Genomic DNA, 22,429 nt, shown 5'->3' with positions numbered 1-22,429 from the left:
TACGGGTGCACTACAAGCCAAATTTTAGGCGAAAGCGATTTATCCAGTCTTGCACGCTGGCGATCCGCTCCCCAGTGGTACATAAAAACCGCCAGCGCAAGACTTCAGTGAATTTTACGGATCACCATTTTTCGCCAAAAACAGCGAAATATCGCCAAAAAACCGGGCGCAAGGTTGAGGAATTTCCAGCCCCATGTCCCTTTTTTTTAAATGAATGACCTTTGTTGCAAAGTTTGTATGTTATTTTTATATTATATGTATTAGTAGGTCTTTCCTATGAGATTGCTCAGAGTGAGCTGGAGGACATACTATTTCATAGCAATAGGGGTGTTCTGCCATTGATTTTATGTGACTAAATAAGTCACATTCCATTTTTGTTAAATGGTATGTAATTTTTGCTGGAGCTTTGGTAATCGAGTTCCATAACTCTCCTTTACTCTGTAAAACCCATAAATGAGTGGCTTATATAGAGTATACAAATAATATATATCTATGTATATTTATGTTTTTAATTTTTATCCCTTACCAGCTTTACAGCTGAAAATATGCAACAACATGATATGTAAAATGTACCACTTCGAGTTAGATATCTGGTACTTTGCAATACCGCTGAGTTTTGCTGAACTCGGGGGGAAGTACTGGGTTTTAGTAATACTGTGGTGGGCTGCTAGCTTCTGGGAGTGTGGGGGAGTCCTTTGGCTTGGCATCACTATAGAGGTAGACCTGAGATTTGGCAGAACTAGGCGGTTTGGCTCACTGGTGATGTCTGTTAGCAGTGAGGGGAGGAGGATAGTGTGGCCCTGACGGCAATGGGTAATGCTGGGGGTGCCCCATGTCTGACACAACTGGCTTGTAACATTTTTAAGAGATGTCTGTAAACATTACATTTTATGTTTTCTTGTTTGTTCCTGAAAGTGTTTCTCTCTCTCTCTTACTTTTTCTCCATATTGTGTCTATCATCTCCCTCCCTCTCTCTCTCTCCTCGGCCCTCCATTTTCTACCATCTTAATATGCCTTTTGAAGTTTACCTGCTGTATTTATAATTCAAAGCCAACAAAAACTGCAGTGGGTATATAATCAGTACAGTCTGTCATAATTTTCTGTTTCTCTTGTGTGCTCACTCACAGCCGCAACTTCTCTTTCTCATAATCTCGTTCACTTAAACACACAGTCTCTCAAAACTGAACATCCATGAGGCGCCATAGGCCATTAGCAACAGAATTGTAAAGTGCCGTAATCTGTAACCTCATGGCTGGCACATTTGTTACCCCTCCATCACCATGCAGCGGAGGATCAATCCCAGTTCAATGGGGAGTGGAGAAGGGCAGGCCAGGCCAGGAGTATGAGACTTACCTTGGAATGAGACACCAATCTAGTGAAGTTACAACGTAGGATACCTGCATGCTGAACATCAAAAGCAATTTACAGACCAACAGAGCAAAGATCTGTAGACCTGCTATATCCAGTGAAGAATAGTGGTGGACAGTCGAATCACTGACAGGAGAAGGAGGCTCCATGAATTATCCCAGCCTCGCTCAGCATGCAGGTGCGAGACTGTTTACAAGTGTATTCAGTCAAAACTGCTTGCCAGATCATGCTCTTAGTGTCCAGTCAAATCAGTTCACTTCATCAAGTGGCGGCTAAATGTTCTGGACGCAGCAAAAGCAAGGGGTCCTGTGTGTCATAGAAACATAGAAAATAGGTGCAGGAGTAGGCCATTCGGCCCTTCTAGCCTGCACCGCCATTCAATGAGTTCATGGCTGAACATGCAACTTCAGTACCCCATTCCTGCTTTCTCACCATACCCCCCTCTTTCCCACAGTCTTTCTCTTCCACCACACCCCCCCCCCCCCACCAACCTCTCTCCCCACAGCCCCTCTCTCTCTCTCTCTCTCTCTCTCTCCCAGCCTCACTCTTTTCCCCCCCCCGCCCCCGCCTCTCTCGCCACTGCCCCACCCCCGCCACCATTGGGCCGCCCTCTCCCACCGCCATTGGGCCCCCCCAGCCCACCACCATCAGACCCAGGCCGGCCGAGGGGGGGTGGGGTGGAGAGTCGGAGATTTGGGTCCTGCTTCTCGGCATCACGCACATTGAATGATTTGGCTGGGGGAAGGGGGGGGTGGAGCTTGACAGGGGCAGGGCTTGTCACCTGTCGGTCAAAAATTGCAGGGCTGGGGGGGGGGGGGGCGTTGGGGGCTGGACAGACACCTGTCTGTCAAAAAAAGTGCAGTACAAATAGTTACACTTTTTTTAAGTGTTTTAATAAGGTTTAAAATAAACTTACCTTAATGGACAGGGTTTTTAACATAAAAATGTATGATTAAATGTAATTTTTATATGTTTTAAAACTCTTACGCTGGTAAAAGTAAGCTATGTGCCTGCTTTTACCAGGCGTAAAAATTTGAAGGACATGAGTTGGGAAAATAGCCCAATCTCTTCTGCATGAATGTCCTTCTCCCGGGGATGCGGAGGATCTGTCGAGAAAGGTCGCATCTCGCCCCGAAAACCGGCTTTTGCGAGGCCTCACCGGGTCCGTGCGCACTCCGTACAGACCCGGTGAGGCCGGAATTTTTGGCACAGTGTCCATACCCTCCATCACCAGGGCCCTTGCAGCATGTACTCTACAGGATGCATGGCAGCAACTCACCAATTTTACTTCAATAGCACCTTGCGATCTCTACCATCAAGAAGGATAAGAGAAGCAATGTTGTGGGAACACCAACATCTACAAGTTCCCCTCCAAGTCACACACAACCCTGCTTTGGACATATTAGATTAGAATATACAGCACAGAAACAGGCCTTTTGGCCCAACCAGTCCATGCAGGCGTTTATACTCCACTCAAACCTCCTCGCACCTTCCTCATCTAACTGTCAGCATTGCCCTCTTTTCCCTTCTCCCTTATATGTTTATCTAGCTTTCCCTTAAATGCATCTATAATATTCGCCTCAACTACTCCCTCTCTGGGTAAGGAAGTTTCTTGAATTCCATATTTGATTTTCTTTTCTTCTTCATTGCTGGGTCAAAATCCTAGAATTCCTTACCTCACACCATCGCCACAAGAACCACAGTGGTTCAAGAAGGTGGCCCACCACCACCTTCACAGGGCGATAAATGCAGTGTTGTCAGTGTTGTTAATATCCTGAGAACAACTTTTTTTAAATTGGGGAACAAGTAAGGACAGACTGTGGTTCAGCTGTGATGTTACTCAGAGTTAGATGACATGTGAGCACTCGTTGTCCATGCTCACATGAAAAATGCTCTCTTTGGTAAGGTACTGTACATATCTGGTACTTATAGAACCAAACAAGAGTTGTTGCCTTCGGAAAAGGAGAAAACATCAGGATAATTTGACTGATTATTTTAAATAGGTGGAAATTATATTTTTTAAGTTTACAAAAGTTTATTTGATGTATTTATACAAAATTGTAATAGGCCATTTTAATTTTAATTTCAAACTAATTTAGTTAAAATAGAATTGTAAGGAGATCACAATGTTAATAAAAGATAGTCTGATGGGATTGTTAAAATGGAGCAAAAAGGAACAACATTTCTTTAGATGATGTGTGTCAACAGCTGCTTTAATAACTGAGATGTTGTGTATTTCAGGTTTCCTGAAATGGAGTATTTCCAACAGGAAAGTGTGAGGCAGATCTTGACAGATATCCTGTTTTGTTATGCGAGAGAAAATGAGCAGCTGCTTTACAAGCAGGTAATGAAATACTGTACAGGTTTGGTTGAATAATTAAGCAGTTTAAAATTGGACTGTGAGAAAAAGTGTCTTGTGACATTTACTAAGAATAAATATGCATTCATTCTGGGCATAACATTCTGTCCCTAAAGCATTTAAGGCTGCTGCAAGTTACACATTGCATATGTTTTAGTGTTGTGTTCTAGTAGATTTTTTATAGAAAAAAACCATCACGCTCTAAAGATTTAGTGATCTACACATTAATGTTTTAATTATTCTGTCCTTCCCAAATGTATTTCTATCTGCAGAGTTGTCTGCCTTTAAATTATAAAGCAAAATAATACTTTATTTTTTAAATGTTGAAATACAGGCTACAAAAAGATAAAGGGCTATAAATTGGTGAACACTGGAAACCTGCCGGTAACAGGCTGAGAGAGCATTTTGGTACTGCCTGCTCATTAACATCAGTGTGGCGTTGATTTTCTGGTGTAATATGTTCTTTGCAGTGCTAATCTCAGAAGGAGGCCAAAGGTCGCCTCTGTCTCCCGCTTGCAGTATAGCGGAATGAGGAAGAAAGGAGCGACCCGAACAGTTGCCGTACTTACTTCAAAAATATTAGCTGCCATCCGATGTTTGTGGATTTTTTAATAGTTTATGAAATGAATGCATCTGCATTCTCTAACACTAATCTTTCCCCAATGGTTACTGTTGAAAGGACTTAAATGTGCAGGCATCGTGGCAGCTTTTAGTGGGGCTTGCATACTTGACACAAAATAATGACCCCGAAATTCTGGTCGGAGGCTTCTTTCAGATGAACGCCTCCGACTGGAGAATTTTTACGCAAGTACCTGGTGGTCCTGGAGGGGTGTGGGATTCCGGTGGGGAGTCCTTCTCTTCCCGTGCTGCGAAGCACGCTCCCATCCTCTAGGTCCGGACCGCAGAAAGTGCAGTCACGTGTGACTGCACAACCAATCAGGTACAGTATTCTACAGCATTCTCATTAATAGCAATGAGAACTCCGTATCTACGAGTTCTCATTGCTAATAATGAGAAAAAAACACTAAACGCACATCATAAAAAATAAAAAACACACCTCACAATTAAAATTAATTGAAATTAAAATTAATAAATGCCTTAGAGAAAAAAAATTCTGATTTTTTAAAAAAGTTTTTTAAATTATGGTTTAAAATAAATTTACCATAGTGGGCAGGGTTTTTAAACAATAAAATGTGATTTTTAAATTTTATTTTTAATGTTTTTGTGTGTTTTAAAACTCTTACGCCTGTAAAAGTTATCAGGCGCAAGTGTTTTCAGGACATTTGCTGGACAAGATATGGGTAAATACCATAATCTTGCCTTTGCGAATGTCCTGGCTGGCGAGATGCGGAGGATCTGTGAAGCTGGAGCTTGACAGATCAGAAAAGCCGGTTTTCAGCGCGTGCGCATTATGCGCTGAAAACTGGCTTTTGCGATGCCTTCCCAGGTCTGTACACACTCTGTACGGAGGCCGGGATTTCTGGGCTAATAATTGGTTATGGAATTTTGAATAAATTACTTATAAATCCTTAAAATCTTAAGCAGTTGAGTTCAGATTTGCGAGGGGGTGGCGTTCTGGTGACGCTATCGTAAAGATAAAAGAGATCTTATCAGAGATCGTCTTCATTTGTTGCAATGGAGTTCACCCATTGATTTACTGACCCACAAACAATGTAGACCTCCAGGAAAGCTGCCAGAAAATGCAACCTGTCCCCCATGGACAAAAAATTATAAAAGAAAAACAAAGTAGGCGTTGGAAACTCTGGCATCCATCTGAGGTGTTTTCCACTTGTCAAAGTCCATTCTTGTAAGTCATGCCAGACTCCTCATGATCATTAATGCTGCTGAAACACCTTTTAGCAGCAGAGCACACTGGCGTGATCTCGAGTGGGCGGCAATGGAAGAGGCGAACTCCAAAATGGATGAGCTGGCGTCAATTCGCCGTTGCACGTCAATGAACATCACGCTCTAACTCATTAAAATACTTTCGCCGATCACAGGCAACGGCAGCACTGCCAACCTGCTGAAAAGGGCAGCTGCTGCAGGACCCAGAAGGACACTGGCATTTTTTTTTGCAGTAGGCCAAATTTGTAGGCCAAAATCTGCAATTGTCCATTTACTGTGGCAGTTACATTTGAAAATCATACATTCATATCACATTTTTAGGCTAACCTTCATACATAAATAGCATCAAAGTGAAATAATTCAATGATTTGTATGATTGTATATCATGCCAAATTTAAAATGTTTCAAAAACAGAAAATGCTGTGAATGCACATCAGCCCCATCAGCATCTGAAAAGAGAAAAGACAGGTTAACATTTTGCGTATAGATCTGTGGCACCTACCTGGTTTGCATGCCTCGTGCTCTATGTAAATTAACTGAGCCATTGAGAGCACTCAATTTTAATAGCTCCTCGTTCATTTTCCAGAGTACATATTTTCTTATTTAATTTGATTAGTAAGAATGATCCAACTCTATTCAATTTTTTGTGATGCTAATCTTTTAGGGCATGCATGAACTACTGGCTCCTCTCATCTTTATTCTACACTGTGATCACCAAGCCTTCTCGCATGCCAGTGAAACAGCAAATCCAAGGCAAGTTTTATCTATAAGTTATGCATATTTGTAATAGGGATAACATTACACTTTATGCTGAATATGGTCAATTTTCAGGAGAGGCCATGCTAGTTGAGGAAGAGGGAAGAGCTAATGCTGGATTGTCGAGGCTTTACTAACATTTGTACTTGGAGTAGCACTGATGCAATTTTCTCAGTCTTGTCTGGTCATTTAGAGGAGAGACAGAATGTGGGCTGAGATATGTGGTGTTTTCCTACATGTCTACTGCAAATCTAAATGCAATTGGTATTGTGGATTCTCGAGGATAACTGTTGGCAGGGGACGAGGAAGAGAAAACAAGAGGAAAAATTACAAAAGTAAAGTTCTATATCAAAAATTATTGTATCATATAAGTTACCAAGCCAGTAAAATGTTGCTGGCTGACCACAATCTTTTGATGACTAGAATGTTTCATGCATGTTTCATAAATGAAAGTATAGCGAGTCAACAGGGTTGGTCAGTAACGCTTACGCACGGTTGCTTCCCAGAGTACTAAATGGTTGTTAATATGCAGTGCTGGACTCACAACAAGAAAATCAAAGCTTAGATTTCAGACTTGACTAATGTTTCCACGAGTTTCCCATGGGGTTGATATATCTTGGGATAAGGAGAAAATGTCTAAAATGAGGGTATTGTTCCTGGCACACTTGAGCAAACTGTATTTTGTGGGCTGGACCATATCCCACCATTCCAAACAAAGAAAGTGAAATAGATGCATGGAGCTGCTTTTAGGAGAGGGGGAGGGATAATTTATTTTTTTAAATCTAAAGATAAACATGTCAATCATTTTATTTTATTTGTTAAAAATGGTCTTAGTATTTGCAGTTATAAAGGATGGTTACACAGAGCTATTTTTGTTTATGCCCAATGTGAATACTTAGATTTTGGCAGTTTTATAGGTCAAGTAGTAAACACAGCTGAATATATTGGTGTAGAAAAGAATATTTTACTAATTTTGCAGATTTATATCTCCACAGTGAGGAAATGAAAGCCCTCCTCAACCCTGAGTTCTTGGAACATGATGCTTAGTAAGTTAAGAAGTAACATCATTTTTTTATCATAGACTTTGTTTTGCTTGTAGTTATATTGAAATTTGCCTTCTTATCTCATCAGTGCAATGTTCTCACAACTTATGGACACTGCAGAACCATGGTTTTCAAGCTTTGAAAGAGAAATAAGAAAGGTATGTTCAACTTAATCATCAGTTTACGCTACAATAAATTAAAATAATTTTATTTAATGTTTTTCTCTCGAGTTACTTAACACAAAACGACATAATTATTTCTTCTAATTTTGTGTGAACTGGCTGGCTCCTTCCCTTCCCGATCACATTCATTACCACTATGGATGTCAGGAAATTCTAATGGGTACATTAAAGGTTTATTTATTTATTTGTTATATATTCATAATACATTTTTTTTAATTTGCTGTGGAATTAAACACTATTGCTCCACTCAATTATATTATCTGCACTCTTAGTTTCACTTCTGTTTAAAAGAACAGTCCACACTAATTATCTTAATATTCCTGACCAAAACTAACTCTCTTTCTCTGGTGAATATAGTTGCAGAAAATGTGTTAATTAACATTTCATCCTGGGAAGAGAAAGACATGATAATTGGGAAGATTGGTATAGAGTACACGAACAGATTTTGTATTTAGAGTCATTAGTATTTTAAAACCAGGAGTTTACGGTCCTCTATTCAGTAACCAAAAGGATAAGTGGTCTTCAAAATTGCCAGTGACGATCATTGAAACAAATGTTTTGTTCAGGAGCAGCTGCTACATCAGGAGTTCAAAATGAAGAAAAGCAATGTCTTCTATTATAATCTGAAATGTGATTTCTTTGAGTGGAAGTGTTCTCATTTGTATTAAATCATGTACATTTTATTTTTTTAAATATTTTAAATGGTTCCTATCGTATCAATGGAGGAGGAGAAAAATGAATAGAGAACAAGAATGGTCCATGAGGGTGACTTAGCCATGAATGATAATGTATTGTGTGGAATGTGTAGTATTTTTTTGTAAACTTTGTGATAGCTTTCAAAATGATCATAGTGGGTTCCAATTTATAGTAATATAAAATTTGCATTTGCAGGTATTAATTTAGACCAAAAGTATAAAAGGATAGTAATAATATTCAAGGAAATTTGGAATAATTTAGTAGATTAACACAGGATGGCAGATAGATCTTTAATCTGGACTATGGTAAAGTGATTCAAGTTGGTATCGAAATATGTACACAATGAAAGAAATAGGATCTGGATACAATTATTCAACATTCAATGAAAGTATCCAGTTACTGTGAAATTGTATTAACAAAACTAATCCAATGAGGTACATCTCAAGGACATTTGATTATAAGCCAAAGATTAATCATATAATAATAACTTTTATTTATATAGTGCCTTTAACGTAGTAAAACATCCCAAGGCGCTTCACAACAGTGTTAAAAGACAAAACAGATACATTTGACACCGAGCCACAAAAGAAGAAATTAAGGCAGATGACCAAAAGTTTGTTTAAAGAGATAGGTTTCAAGCAGCGTCTTAAAGGAGGAAAGAGAGGCGGAGCGGTTTAGGGAGGGAGTTCCAGAGCTTAGGGCCCAAACAGCTGAAGAAACGGCCACCGATGGTTGAACAGTTATAATAAGGGATGTTCACGAGGCCAGAATTTGAGGAGCGCAGACATCTTGTGGAGTTATGAGGCTGAAAAAGATTACAGAGAGAGGGAGGGGCAAGGCCATGATTTGTAAATAAGGATGAAGATTTTGAAATCGAGGCATTGTTTAACCGGGAGCCAATGTAAGTCAGAAAGCACAGGGGTGATGGGTGATCGTGACTTGGTGCACGTTAGTGCACGGGCTGCTGAATTTTGGAAGACCTCAAGTTTACGTAATGTAGAACGTGGGAGGCCGGCCAGGAATGAGTTGGAGTAGTCAAGTCTAGATTTAACAAAGGCATGAATAAGTGTTTCAGCAGCAGAAGAGCTGAGGCAGGGGCAGAGGTGGAAAAAGGCGGTTTTCGTTATGCCGCGGATATGTGGCTGGAAACTAATTTTAGGGTCAAATATGGCACCTAGATTGCGAACATTCTTGTTCACCCTCAGATTGATGCTAGGGAGAGGGATGGAGTCAGTGGTTAGGGAACGCAGTTTGTGGCGGGGATCAAAGATAATGACTTCGGTCTTCCCAAAATTTAATTGGAGAAAATTTCTGCTCATCCAGTACTGGCTGTCAGACAAGCAATCTGACAATTTAGATACCAAGCAGGGGTCGAAAGAAGTGGTGGAAAGTTAGAGCTGGGTGCCATCAGCGTACATGTGGAAACTGACTACGTGTTTTCAAATGATATCTCCAAGGGGCAGCAGATAGATGAGAAATAAGAGGGGACCAATGACATATCCTTGGAGGACATCAGAGGTAACGATGTGGAGTGGGAAACATGGAAACATAGAAAATAGGTGTAGGAGTCGGCCATTCGGCCCTTCTAGCCTGCACCGCCATTCAATGAGTTCATGGCTGAACATGCAACTTCAGAACCCCATTCCTGCTTTCTTGCCATACCCCTTGATCCCCCTAGTAGTAAGGACTACATCTTACTCCTTTTTGAATATATTTAGTGAATTGGCCTCAACAACTTTCTGTGGTAGAGAATTCCACAGGTTCACCACTCTCTGGGTGAAGAAGTTTCTCCTCATCTCGGTCCTAAATGGCTAACCCCTTATCCTTAGACTGTGACCCCTGGTTCTGGACTTCCCCAACATTGTGAACATTCTTCCTGCATCTAACCTGTCTAAACCTGTCAGAATTTTAAACGTTTCTATAAGGTCCCCTCTCATTCTTCTGAACTCCAGTGAATACAAGCCCAGTTGATTTCGTCTTTCTTGATAGGTCAGTCCCGCCATCCCGGGAATCAGTCTGGTGAACCTTCGCTGCACTCCCTCAATAACAAGAATGTCCTTCCTCAGGTTAGGAGACCAAAACTGTACACAATACTCCAGGTGTGGCCTCACCAATGCCCTGTATAACTGTAGCAACACCTCCCTGCCCCTGTACTCAAATCCCCTCGCTATGAAGGCCAACATGCCATTTGCTTTCTTAATCGCCTGCTGTACCTGCATGCCAACCTTCAATGACTGATGTACCATGACACCCAGGTCTCGTTGCACCTCCCCTTTTCCTAATCTATCACCATTCAGATAATAGTCTGTCTCTCTGTTTTTACCACAAAAGTGGACAACCTCACATTTATCCACATTATACTTCATCTGCCATGCATTTGCCCACTCACCTAACCTATCCAAGTCGCTCTGCAGCCTCATAGCATCCTCCTCGCAGCTCACACTGCCACCTAACTTAGTGTCATCCGCAAATTTGGAGATACAGTGTAAACAGCTGGGGCCCCAGCACAGAACCTATTCACCGCTTGCCATTCTGAAAAGTACCCATTTACTCCTACTCTTTGCTTCCTGTCTGACAACCATTTCTCAATCTATGTCAGCACACTACCCCTAATCCCATGTGCTTTAACTTTGCACATTAATCTCTTGTGTGGAACCTTGTCGAAAGCCTTCTGAAAGTCCAAATATACCACATCAAATGGTTCTCCCTTGTCCACTCTACTGGAAACATCCTCAAAAAATTCCAGAAGATTTGACAAGCATGATTTCCCTTTCACAAATCCATGCTGACTTCGACCTATCATGTCACCTCTTTCCAAATGCGCTGCTATGACATCCTTAATAATTGATTCCATCATCTTACCCACTACCGATGTCAGGCTGATCGGTCTATAATTCCCTGTTTTCTCTCTCCCTCCTTTTTTAAAAAGTGGGGTTACATTGGCTACCCTCCACTCGATAGGAACTGATCCAGAGTCAACGGAATGTTGGAAAATGACTGTCAATGCATCCGCTATTTCCAAGGCTACCTCCTTAAGTACTCTGGGATGCAGTCCATCAGACCCTGGAGATTTATCGGCCTTCAATCCTATCAATTTCCCCAACACAATTTCCCGACTAATAAGGATTTCCTTCAGTTCCTCCTCCTTACTAGACCCTCTGACCCTTCTTATATCCGGAATGTTGTTAGTGTCCTCCTTAGTGAATACCGAACCAAAGTACTTGTTCAATTGGTCCGCCATTTCTTTGTTCCCCGTTATGACTTCCCCTGATTCTGACTGCAGGGGACCTACATTTGTCTTTACTAACCTTTTTCTCTTTACATATCTATAGAAACTTTTGCAATCCGTCTTAATGTTCCCTGCAAGCTTCTTCTCGTACTCCATTTTCCCTGCCCTAATCAAACCCTTTGTCCTCCTCTGCTGAGTTCTAAATTTCTCCCAGTCTCTGGGTTCGCTGCTATTTCTGGCCAATTTGTATGCCACTTCCTTGGCTTTAATACTATCCCTGATTTCCCTTGATAGCCACGGTTGACCCACCTTCGCTTTTTTATTTTTATGCCAGACAGGAATGTACAATTGTTGTAGTTCATCCATGCGGTCTCTAAATGTCTGCCATTGCCCATCCACAGTCAACCCCTCAAGTATCATTCGCCAATCAATCCTAGCCAATTCACGCCTCATACTTTCAAAGTTACCCTTCTTTAAGTTCTAGACCATGGTCTCTGAATTAACTGTTTCATTCTCCATCCTAATGCAGAATTCCACCATGTTATGGTCACTCTTCCCCAAGGGGCCTCGCACAACGAGATTACTAATTAATCCTCTCTCATTACACAACACCCAGTCTAAGATGGCCACTCCCCTAGTTGGTTCCTCGATATATTGGTCTAGAAAACCATCCCTTATGCACTCCAGGAAATCCTCCTCCACCGTATTGCTTCCAGTTTGGTTTGCCCAATCTATGTGCATATTAAAGTCACCCATTATAACTGCTGCACCCTTATTGCATGCACCCATAATTTCTTGTTTGATGCCCTCCCCAACATCGCTACTACTGTTTGGAGGTCTGTACACAACTCCCACTAACGTTTTTTGTCCTTTGGTGTTCTGCAGCTCTACCCATATAGATTCCACATCATTCAAGCTAATGTCCTTCCTAACTATTGTATTAATCTCCTCTTTAACCAGCAATGCTACCCCACCTCCTTTTCCTTTTATTCTATCCTTCCTGAATGTTGAATACCCCTGGATGTTGAGTTCCCAGCCCTGATCATCCTGGAGCCACGTCTCCGTAATCCCAATCACATCATATTTGTTAACATCTATTTGCACAGTTAATTCATCCACCTTATTACGGATACTCCTTGCATTAAGACACAAAGCCTTCAGGCTTGTTTTTTTAACACCCTTTGTCCTTTTAGAATTTTGTTGTACAGTGGCCCTTTTTGTTCTTTGTCTTGCGTTTCTCTGCCCTCCACTTTTTCTCATCTCCTTTCTGTTTTTTGCTTTTGTCTCCTTTTTGTTTCCCTCTGTCTCCCTCCAATGGTTCCCATTCCCCTGCCATATTAGTTTAACTCCTCCCCAACAGCACTAGCAAACACTCCCCCTAGGACATTGGTTCCGGTCCTGCCCAGGTGCAGATCGTCCGGTTTGTACTGGTCCCACCTCCCCCAGAACCGGTTCCAATGCCCCAGGAATTTGAATCCCTCCCTGCTGCACCACTGATCAAGCCACGTATTCATCTGCGCTATCCTGCGATTCCTACTCTGACTAGCACGTGGTACTGGTAGCAATCCCGAGATTACTACTTTTGAGGTCCTACTTTTTAATTTAGCTCCTAGCTTCTTAAATTCGTTTCGTAGGACCTCATCCCTTTTTTTACCTATGTCGTTGGTACCAATGTGCACCACTACAACTGGCTGTTCTCCCTCCCTTTTTAGAATGTCCTGCACCCACTCCGAGACATCCTTGACCTTTGCACCAGGGAGGCAACATACTATCCTGGAGTCTCGGTTGCGGCCGCAGAAACGCCTATCTATTCCCCTAACAATTGAATCCCTTATCACCATCGCTCTCCCACTCTTTTTCCTGCCCTCCTGTGCAACAGAGCCAGCCACGGTGCCATGAACTTGGCTGCTGCTGCCCTCCCCTGATGAGTCATCTCCCTCAACAGCACTCAAAGCAGTGTATCTGTTTTGCAGGGGGATGACCACAGGGGACCCTTGCACTACCTTCTTTGCACTGCTCTTCCTGCTGGTCTTCCATTCCCTATCTGGCTGTGGACCCTTCTCCTGTGCTATGATCAACTCGCTACACGTGCTACTCACGTCATTCTCGGCATTGTGGATGCTCCAGAGTGAAACCACCCTCAGCTCCAACCCTGCAACGCGGACCGTCAGGAGCTGGAGGTGGACACACTTCCCGCACATGTAGTCGTCAGGGACACTGGAGTCATCCCTGAGTTCCCACACGGTACAGGAGGAGCATAACATGCGACCGAGCTCTTCTGCCATGACTTAACCTTTAGATAGGCAACAATAATGTTAAAGTTTACTCACTGTTAAAGAGAAGAAAGAAAAACTACTCACCAATCACCAGCCAATCACTTACCCATTTGGCTGTGATGTCACCTTTCTGTTTCTTTTTACTTCTTTTTTGCCTTCTCCCTGTAGCTGCACAAGCCACACCTCACCAACCCCGGACTCGCGCTGCTCCAACTGCCGCCGCCTCACTCTCCCGCCGGGGGAGAAGCCATTCATTGCAGGAGATTTTCTGGCTACAATTAGATATATCAGAATGGAACCAGCTGAGTGCAGTCCCACCTAACTGGACGTTGTTGGAGAGACATTGCAGGAGGATGGTGGTCAACTGTATCAGGCTGCAGACAGGTCTCGAAGGACGAGGAGGGATAGTTTACCTTTGTCACGTTCACAAAGATATAATTTGTGACTTTGATGAGAGACGTTTCGATACTGTGGCAGGGGCAAAAACCAGATTGAAGGGATTCAAAAATTGAATTCATCGAAAGATGATCACGGATTTGAGAGGCGACAACATGTTCAAGTACTTTGGACAGGAAAGAGAGGTTGGAGATGGGGCGAAAGCTTGTAAGCAAAGTGGGGTCAAGATTTGTTTTTTTTGAGGAGAGGGGTGATGACAGCAGATTTGAAGGAGAAGGGAACAGTACCTGAGGAGAGAGAACCATTAACAATGTCAGCTAACATGGGAGCCAAAAAAGGAAGTTGGGTGGTCAGCAGTTTAGTGGGAATAGGTTCAAGAGAGCAGGATGTGGGTCTCATGATGAGTTTGGAACGATCAAGAGGGGAGATCAAAGAGAAACTAGAGAAAGATATGAGTTTAGGGCTAGGGCAGGTGGGAGCTTCAGATGAAGGAAGGGAACTGACAGAGGCAACTGATCGAATGGTTTCAATCTTTGAGACAAAGAAGTCCATGAGCTCCTCACACTTGTTGTTGGAGACAGTGGATAGAGGTTTAAGGAGTCGGTTAGCAGTAGAGAATAGCAGCCGGGGTTTATTTTTGCAATCCAGAATGATCCTTGAATAGTGAGCAGTCTTTGTAGACAAGAGTAGGAACCGATAATGTTTTATGTGTTCGAGACAGATCTGGCGATGAATGGCTAAGCCAGTTGTCCGCCACATCCGTTCAAGTCTGCGCGCGTTTGACTTGAGGGAGCGAAGATGAGGGATGTACCAGAGGGATCGGCCAGCGAGGGAGAGAGTAATCTTTTTAATAGGGACTAGGGCATCAAAGGTGCTGGTGAGGGTGTGGTTGAGCAGATCAGTGGCTGCAGAAATGTCACTGTTAAAAGAGGGCCAAAGATTGGACAGTTTTGAGTTAATAAGTGCAGTTGTACGAGAGTTTGGAGAGTTTCTTTTCAGGGGCGGATGCAGAAGAAAGTAGGTTTGGATTGGTGAAGGGGGATGTGGGTCGAGAGCGATACAAGGAAATGGTCAGAGATTGCTTTATCTTTAATTGATACGGTTGGAATAGCAAGGCCACGAGAGATTGCAAGGTCAAGGGAGTGGCCGTGAATATGATTATAATACTGTGGAAAGCAGAGGTCAACTTTAACATTTAGTTTGTTAGATCGATATTATGTAGTGTGAGTACTTCTTGGGACAGGGGGAAATTCTGTAAAGATCAAATGTGTTGGACAGAGCTCAGAATAGGGAAAACAGTACATCATCTGTAGAAGTAATGAGCTTGGCCTAAATGGCCATTCCTCATTATTTTGTGATTGGTTTTGCCAATGAAAGAGAGGAAAGATGCCTGAGTTTAGAAAGGAGAGAGCAGACTTGAAATGTTTAGTATCACAACAGAAGGCTTGTTGAAATGCTTAGGAAGCTGAAGGTAAGCAAGGCCATTTGGAGTTGATTGAGCCGATGGTAAATTCCTTCGCATACATCTTTCAAAGCTCATTGTATTCGGGTAACAGACTAATAGATTGGAAAGTAACAAATGGAGCAAGGGATGAACTCTCAAATTGCAGATCTGTGAGCCATGCCTCAATCATGTGGAAAGTGTTGAGCGTGGAAAGTGGTTGCTGATGAAGTCTCATCGGCATCAGCAGTGAGCCAATGTTGTTTATTGTTATAAATGACTTTGAGAATGGAATTTTATCCAAGTTATCCCAGTTTATGGCTGACACCAAATTGGGTGTAGTGGTCTATGATGCTGAACAATAAGAGTGCCAACTTTAGTTGGACCCATTCCTGGAGGTTCAGTCACATGACTTTCAGTGTAGTCTGAAAATATTGCATTTACTTAACAGCTTGATAACTGCTCTCTCAAATTTACATTACAAATCGCAGGGAGCTCGGTAGCAAATTGTGTTCCAAGGGATGCCTATGCACAGGTTTGGTCTTGATAAATAGGTCACAATGTATACGTGTCATGATGTAGTCCATTAGATCATGGCACCATCAAGAATCAGGCAGACACATGCTAATATGTTTAAAATGCATGTGTAGTGCAAGTGTATTTCAAATACACAAAGATCACGCTCCCATTGGTGCAGTGTTTTTACTGGCCACAGTTAAGCCAGTGACAGGCACTAAGATCAACGAAAAAAAGGTGGGTCTTCCTGGTTACCAGTAAAAATAAAATCTGCTAGCTTTACTGTCCATCCGATCATTGCCTACAAGAGACCAGAGCTACACAAGACAGCGACCAAAGATCATTATAAAAGAAGCTACAATTTTCCTCTGATCCACTGGATTTTATCCATAATCCTAACACGGACCGTTCACCCAGCACCCATGTGCTCGCTGACCGACATTGGCTCCCAGTCCAGCAATGCCTCAATTTTAAAATTCGCAGCCTTGTTTTCAAATCACTCCATGACCTCCCCCCTCCTTATTTCTGTAATCTCCTCCAGCCCTATAACCCTCCAAGATCTCTGCGCTCCTCCAATTCTGGTCTCTTGTGCACCCCAGATTTTAATTGCTCCACCATTGGCGGCCGTGCCTTAGCTGCCTAGGCCCTCAACTCTGGAATTCCTTCCTTAAACCTCTCCGCCTTCCTAGCGCTCTCTCTCCTCCTTTAAGGCATTCCTTAAAACCTACCTCTTTGACCAAGCTTTTGGTCACCTTTCCCAATATCTCCTGATATGGCACGGTGTCATATTTTGTTTGATAACGCTCCTGTGAAGTGCCTTTGGGTGTTTTACTATGTTAAAGGCACTATATAAATGCAAGTTCTATTTTTAACTATTTTGGATTTGGCTATTGCCTTCAGGACATTGCCAAACAATAGAGGACAACTCTGACCATCTAAGTTGCAGCCTTGCCAAAAAAGGTGCTCGTAGAACAATGACTACAGCCTTAATCACTATGATTTACTAAAAGTTTATTAGGATTATGAAAGCTGCAGAATCTGTGAAGGATGACAAATGGACCTAAAAGCTACAGATATTCATGAAATGTAAATTAATGATCCATATGCATAAGCTTCTGCAAATTGCAAACGCATAACAGAAGATTTGGGATCCGTCCCATCACCATACTACAACTTGTGACATTGGGTCTTGTGATAGAGCCCTGTGAGTCTCTCGATGTACTTTGTTCTTCATTCTCATTAGTCCTGAAAGAGATTTACCGCTGCTGACCTGCCCGGTGAACTTGGGGATGCCCCGATCAGAATCTTATGGCGGCAGTCAAGACGGATGCCCTTGGAAAGATACTCAGTAACATTTAAATGGGATGTGTATTCTGCCTGGGAAGGAAAGGCCTTGAGAATTGATGGCTTCACAACAGATTGGGATAAGTTAGAGGTCTAAAGCTTATAAGTAAATCAGAATGAACATTACTGTGACCACTGTGAAAATTGTGTTTTACTCTCCGATTCATGGCTTTGGAGGATGCTTTGCAATGTATGATTCCTGTGATTTTGGATTTCTTTGTAGTATGGCTACAAAGAAAGGAACCTGTGGGTCCTTGTGCATGAAACTCTTTTGAGTTCCTTGTGCATGAATCCCAAAAAGTTAGTTTGCAGGTGCAGCAGGTAATCAGAAAGGCGAATGGAATGTTGGCCTTCATTGCGAGAGGGATGGAGTACAAAAGCAGGGAGGTCCTGCTGCAACTGTACAGGGTATTGGTGAGGCCGCACCTGGAGTACTGCGTGCAGTTTTGGTCACCTTACTTAAGGAAGGATATACTGGCTTTGGAGGGGGTACAGAGACGATTCACTAGGCTGATTTCGGAGATGAGGGGGTTACCTTATGATGATAGATTGAGTAGACTGGGTCTTTACTCGTTGGAGTTCAGAAGCATGAGGGGTGATCTTATAGAAACATTTAAAATAATGAAAGGGATAGACAAGATAGAGGCAGAGAGGTTGTTTCCACTGGTCAGGGAGACTAGAACTAGGGGGCACAGCCTCAAAATACGGGGAAGCCAATTTAAAACAGAGTTGAGAAGGAATTTCTTCTCCCAGAGGGTTGTGAATCTGTGGAATTCTCTGCCCAAGGAAGCAGTTGAGGCTGGCTCATTGAATGTATTCAAATCACAGATAGATAGATTTTTAACCAATAAGGGAATTAAGGGTTACGGGGAGCGGGTGTGTAAGTGGAGCTGAGTCCACGGCCAGATCAGCCATGATCTTGTTGAATGGCGGAGCAGGCTCGAGGGGCTAGATGGCCTACTCCTGTTCCTAATTCTTATGTTCTTATGTTCTTATGGCTGGATCTAGAGTGGTCCAATTTAAGCATATGCAGCAGTTATTTCAATGTTGATGTGTACAGCTTGCATTAAGAGTACTGATTTGGGGTTAAACCTATAATATGCAATGGGGTTGTTTCTTTGCGAGAAGTGGAATTTTTATATACACAGTACTTGATGATCTGGGTACGTGGGTGACATTTTAAGGCTCTAATTACAGCAGCAGATAAGGAAAAAGCACCAAAGTTGTAAAGCCGGACAAGTGCAGTGCTATTTATATTGCATGTTTAGAAGTGCAGCAAGTTACTATTAAAATAAATAAAAGTTTTAAGTAAAATACACATTAATTGTGAGAATTATTTTTAATCCAGGGTGAGTAATGTACTATTCACGGTTACTAATCAGTGATAGTTTGGTCAATGTATTGGGCCTGATTACATGGTAAAGGCTTGAAATCTTGTTTGTAACATTAGCTGGAATTAATAGAGATTTAATTTCAATTTAGATGGATAAAACAATATGATAATAAAAACAGAAAATGCTGGCAATCTCAGCGGGTCAAGCAGCATCTGTGGAGAGAAAAACAGAGTTAGCATTTCAGATCGATGACCCTTCGTCAGAACTGGTGAATGATTGAAATGAACAGATTCTTAAGGAGCACTGAAAGAGGGAGGGGAAGAAAGTACAAAAGGGAAGGTCTGTGATGGGGTGGAAGACAGGAGACAAAGGGATGATGGGCCGACTTGAGATGGTAATGGCAGAAGTTAGAAAAAGGTTAGTCTAGATAGGGTGTAAATGGCGGAATAATGACCAGCTGCCATGGGAGACAGAGAAAAATGACAAGATCGGGGCTGGTGCTTTAAAAAAAGGAGGGAAGGGAGCCAAATTTGGAAAGAGGTTATGGTCTGAAATTGTTGAACTCGATGTTGAGTCCAGAAGGCTGTAAAGTGCCTAAACAAAAGATGAGGTGTTGTTCCTCGCTTGCATTGCATGGAGCTTGCGTTGAGCTTCATTGGAACAGTGTAGGAGGCTGAGGACAGAGATGTTGGAGTGGGAGTGGAGTGGGAAATTAAAGTGCAGGCAACCGGAAGCTTGGGGTCACGCTTACGGACTGAACAGAGGTGTTCTGCAAAACGGTCACCCAATCTGCGTTTGGTTTCCCCAATGTAGAGGGAGACCACATAGTGAGCAGCAGATACAGTATACTAAATTGAGAGAAGTACAAGTAAATCGCTGTTTCACCTGGAAGGAATATTTGGGGCCATGGACAGTGGGAAGGGAGGATGTAAAAGGGCAGGTGTTTCATCTCCTGGAAGGTGCCATGGGAAGTGGGGGGGTGACTGTGGAATGGACCAGGGTGTCGCGGAGAGAGCAGTCTCTTCGGCTCTTCGGAATGCTAAGAGGGGAGGGGACAATGTGATTGGTGGTGGGATCACGGAGGTGGCAAAAATGGCGGTGGATGATCCGTTGAATGTGGAGGCTGGTGGGGTGAAAGGTGAGGACAAGGGGAACCCTATTGTGGTTCTGAGAGGGAGGGGAAGGGGTGAGAGCAGAGGTGCGGGAAATAGAACGGACACAGTCGAGGGCCATGTTAACCATGGCGGAGGAGAATCCTCAGTTGAGGAAAAAGGAAGACATGTCAGAGGCAATCTGATTGTGTGAGACTGATATTTTTAAATGTAGGAAAGTTTACGTTGTATTTTCATCTGGACACCCATTTTATCTCTAGGGAAAAGAAGAGATGGTTACAGCTGTACCATTTGCAAGACCTCAGGACATGGGACCATCACTTGCTATAGTTTCCAAAGTAAATCGCATTCAAGACCAGCTGTTAAAGAAATATGACACAGAGCTGTACATGCACCTTAATCGACTAGAAATAGCACCTCAGATTTATGGAATGTAAGTGATTCTATGCAATTTTATCTATCTTGCTTCATTGATGTAGCTCCATTGAAACATTCTTAATGGTTTTAGTTGTGCAAATTATGTAAAGAATCATAAAGAATTTTCTAAGTACTGCACTATATAGTAATAAAGTGTGCAAGCAACATGTACAATAGGAAATGGTTATTTAATGAACTATGCACAGAAAATAATAACCCCATATTTACTGGAACAGTAAACAAATTTGGGGATAATGTTACAATTCTATTTAAAGCATGTAGCCCATTTCCATAACTGCCAAAGCACAATTTTTTGCACATATTCAGGTCATGTGAAAAAATAATTAAGTGGAAGGACTTGAAACAGTATAATTCTCCAGAAATGAAGGTTTCAGAAATTATTCTGAGTATGCTATTTTATGTGTGCAAATTAATGAGTGTGTCACTAGATTTTACAGCTTCAAGATATAGAAAGATTCATGTCACTTATTGCAAAAAGAATGGCAGCCACAATAAGTTTAGCATTTATCAAGTTGTGTGTAAAAATAGATGAACTGTTAAGGCAACTTGAGTTGTTTTGCTATAGTCATGGTTATAAGGATACAGATTTATTTTAATTCCTTTTTTTAAAAAAAAAAGATTAACCATCTCTCATCCCTGAAGAGGTAAAATGTGACTCCAGTTGAAAATACATTGTGTACTGACTTAAAAATGGTGCCTTTAGCAACTAATGTTAGTTGTCATATTTTTGTTAAGCATCCCTTTATGATCTAAATTCTGTTAAATTGATGAGTTAGAAATAACATGAGCAAGTGGAGAAAGAAAGAGAAAATTAACCACATCTATACAGACAATATATGTATATACATAAATAAATATATATATATATTATATATATATATATATATATATATATGATCAGTGATGAATGATTGTGAGGAATAAACTATGCAATGAAGAATATTGAAGAGATTGGCTTTGTACTGTGTCAGAATTACTGCATACAGTTGACGCATACTGCTTTGTTGAAAGTAGACTGATGTGATCAGCAGTAGAATGTCAGAATAAAACTCACATATTTCGGTCTGACATCTCGGGCTCTAGCCAGATGTAAAATCGACACTAACTGTGATGAGATTTTTTAACCATGTTTCCCTACATTACAATAGTGCCTACACTTCCAAAGTACTTAATTGGCTATGAAGCACTTTGGGACATTCTGAGGTCATGTAAGGTGCTATATAATTGCAAGTTCTTCTTTCTTTCATATGTCTGTATGATGCAATATACTTGGGGCCCGAAATTCATCGATGTCCCGCCTGCTGCCGCCGAGGTTCCGCCGGAAATGGACATTTTCTGGGCGATTCCTCTGGAACCGTCCATCTCCTGTCGAGGATCCACCTGGCGGAAGATTGGTGCGGAAGGGTTCTGCCCACGTCGCAGCATCCATTTTGATCACTTTTCGTGGACTCCCACCAACCTGCCACCCGCCAGAAGGACTGCTCTGGAAAAGCAGGTCTGAGCTGGGCGGCAGTGGGCCAGCAATCGCACATCGGGAGGGAGGCAGCAGTGCGATCGGGCAGCAATCGGGAGGGAGACAGCAGTGGAAGCAGGCAGCAATCGCACATCGGGTGGGTGGGAGGGAGAGAGAGGTGGAGTGCATTGGGGCAGCAATCGCACATCGGGTGGTGGGAGGAAGAGAGAGGTGGAGTGCATTGGGGCAGCAATCGCACATCGGGGGGGGGTGGGAGGGAGAGAGAGGTGGACAGCAATCGCACATCGGGTGGTGGGAGGGAGAGAGAGGTGGACAGCAATCGCACATCGGGTGGTGGGAGGAAGAGAGAGGTGGAGTGCATTGGGGCAGCAATCGCACATCGGGTGGTGGGAGGAAGAGAGAGGTGGAGTGCATTGGGGCAGCAATCGCACATCGGGTGGTGGGAGGAAGAGAGAGGTGGAGTGCATTGGGGCAGCAATCGCACATCGGGGGGGGGTGGGAGGGAGAGAGAGGTGGAGTGCATTGGGGCAGCAATCGCACATCGGGTGATGGGAGGAAGAGAGAGGTGGAGTGCATTGGGGCAGCAATCGCACATCGTGGGGGGTGGGAGGGAGAGAGAG

General features: G+C 42.6%; 1 protein-coding gene across 12 annotated transcripts in view; it reads left to right on the top strand.

Moving 5' to 3' along the window:
- tbc1d5 (TBC1 domain family, member 5) overlaps positions 1-22,429 on the top strand; it is a 789,418-nt gene that overhangs the window by 480,099 nt on the left and 286,890 nt on the right. For all 12 annotated transcript variants that reach the window (XM_070881258.1, XM_070881261.1, XM_070881268.1 and 9 more), the window contains 5 exons: positions 3,610-3,712; positions 6,237-6,325; positions 7,324-7,374; positions 7,460-7,529; positions 20,158-20,330. In XM_070881258.1, coding sequence (XP_070737359.1) covers positions 3,610-3,712; positions 6,237-6,325; positions 7,324-7,374; positions 7,460-7,529; positions 20,158-20,330 — 486 coding nt within the window. The remainder of the gene's footprint in view (positions 1-3,609; positions 3,713-6,236; positions 6,326-7,323; positions 7,375-7,459; positions 7,530-20,157; positions 20,331-22,429) is intronic.

Source organism: Pristiophorus japonicus, chromosome 5 (assembly GCF_044704955.1).
Source record: "Pristiophorus japonicus isolate sPriJap1 chromosome 5, sPriJap1.hap1, whole genome shotgun sequence".
NCBI lineage: Eukaryota > Metazoa > Chordata > Chondrichthyes > Pristiophoridae > Pristiophorus > Pristiophorus japonicus.
This window is presented reverse-complemented; position numbering and strand designations above follow the sequence as displayed.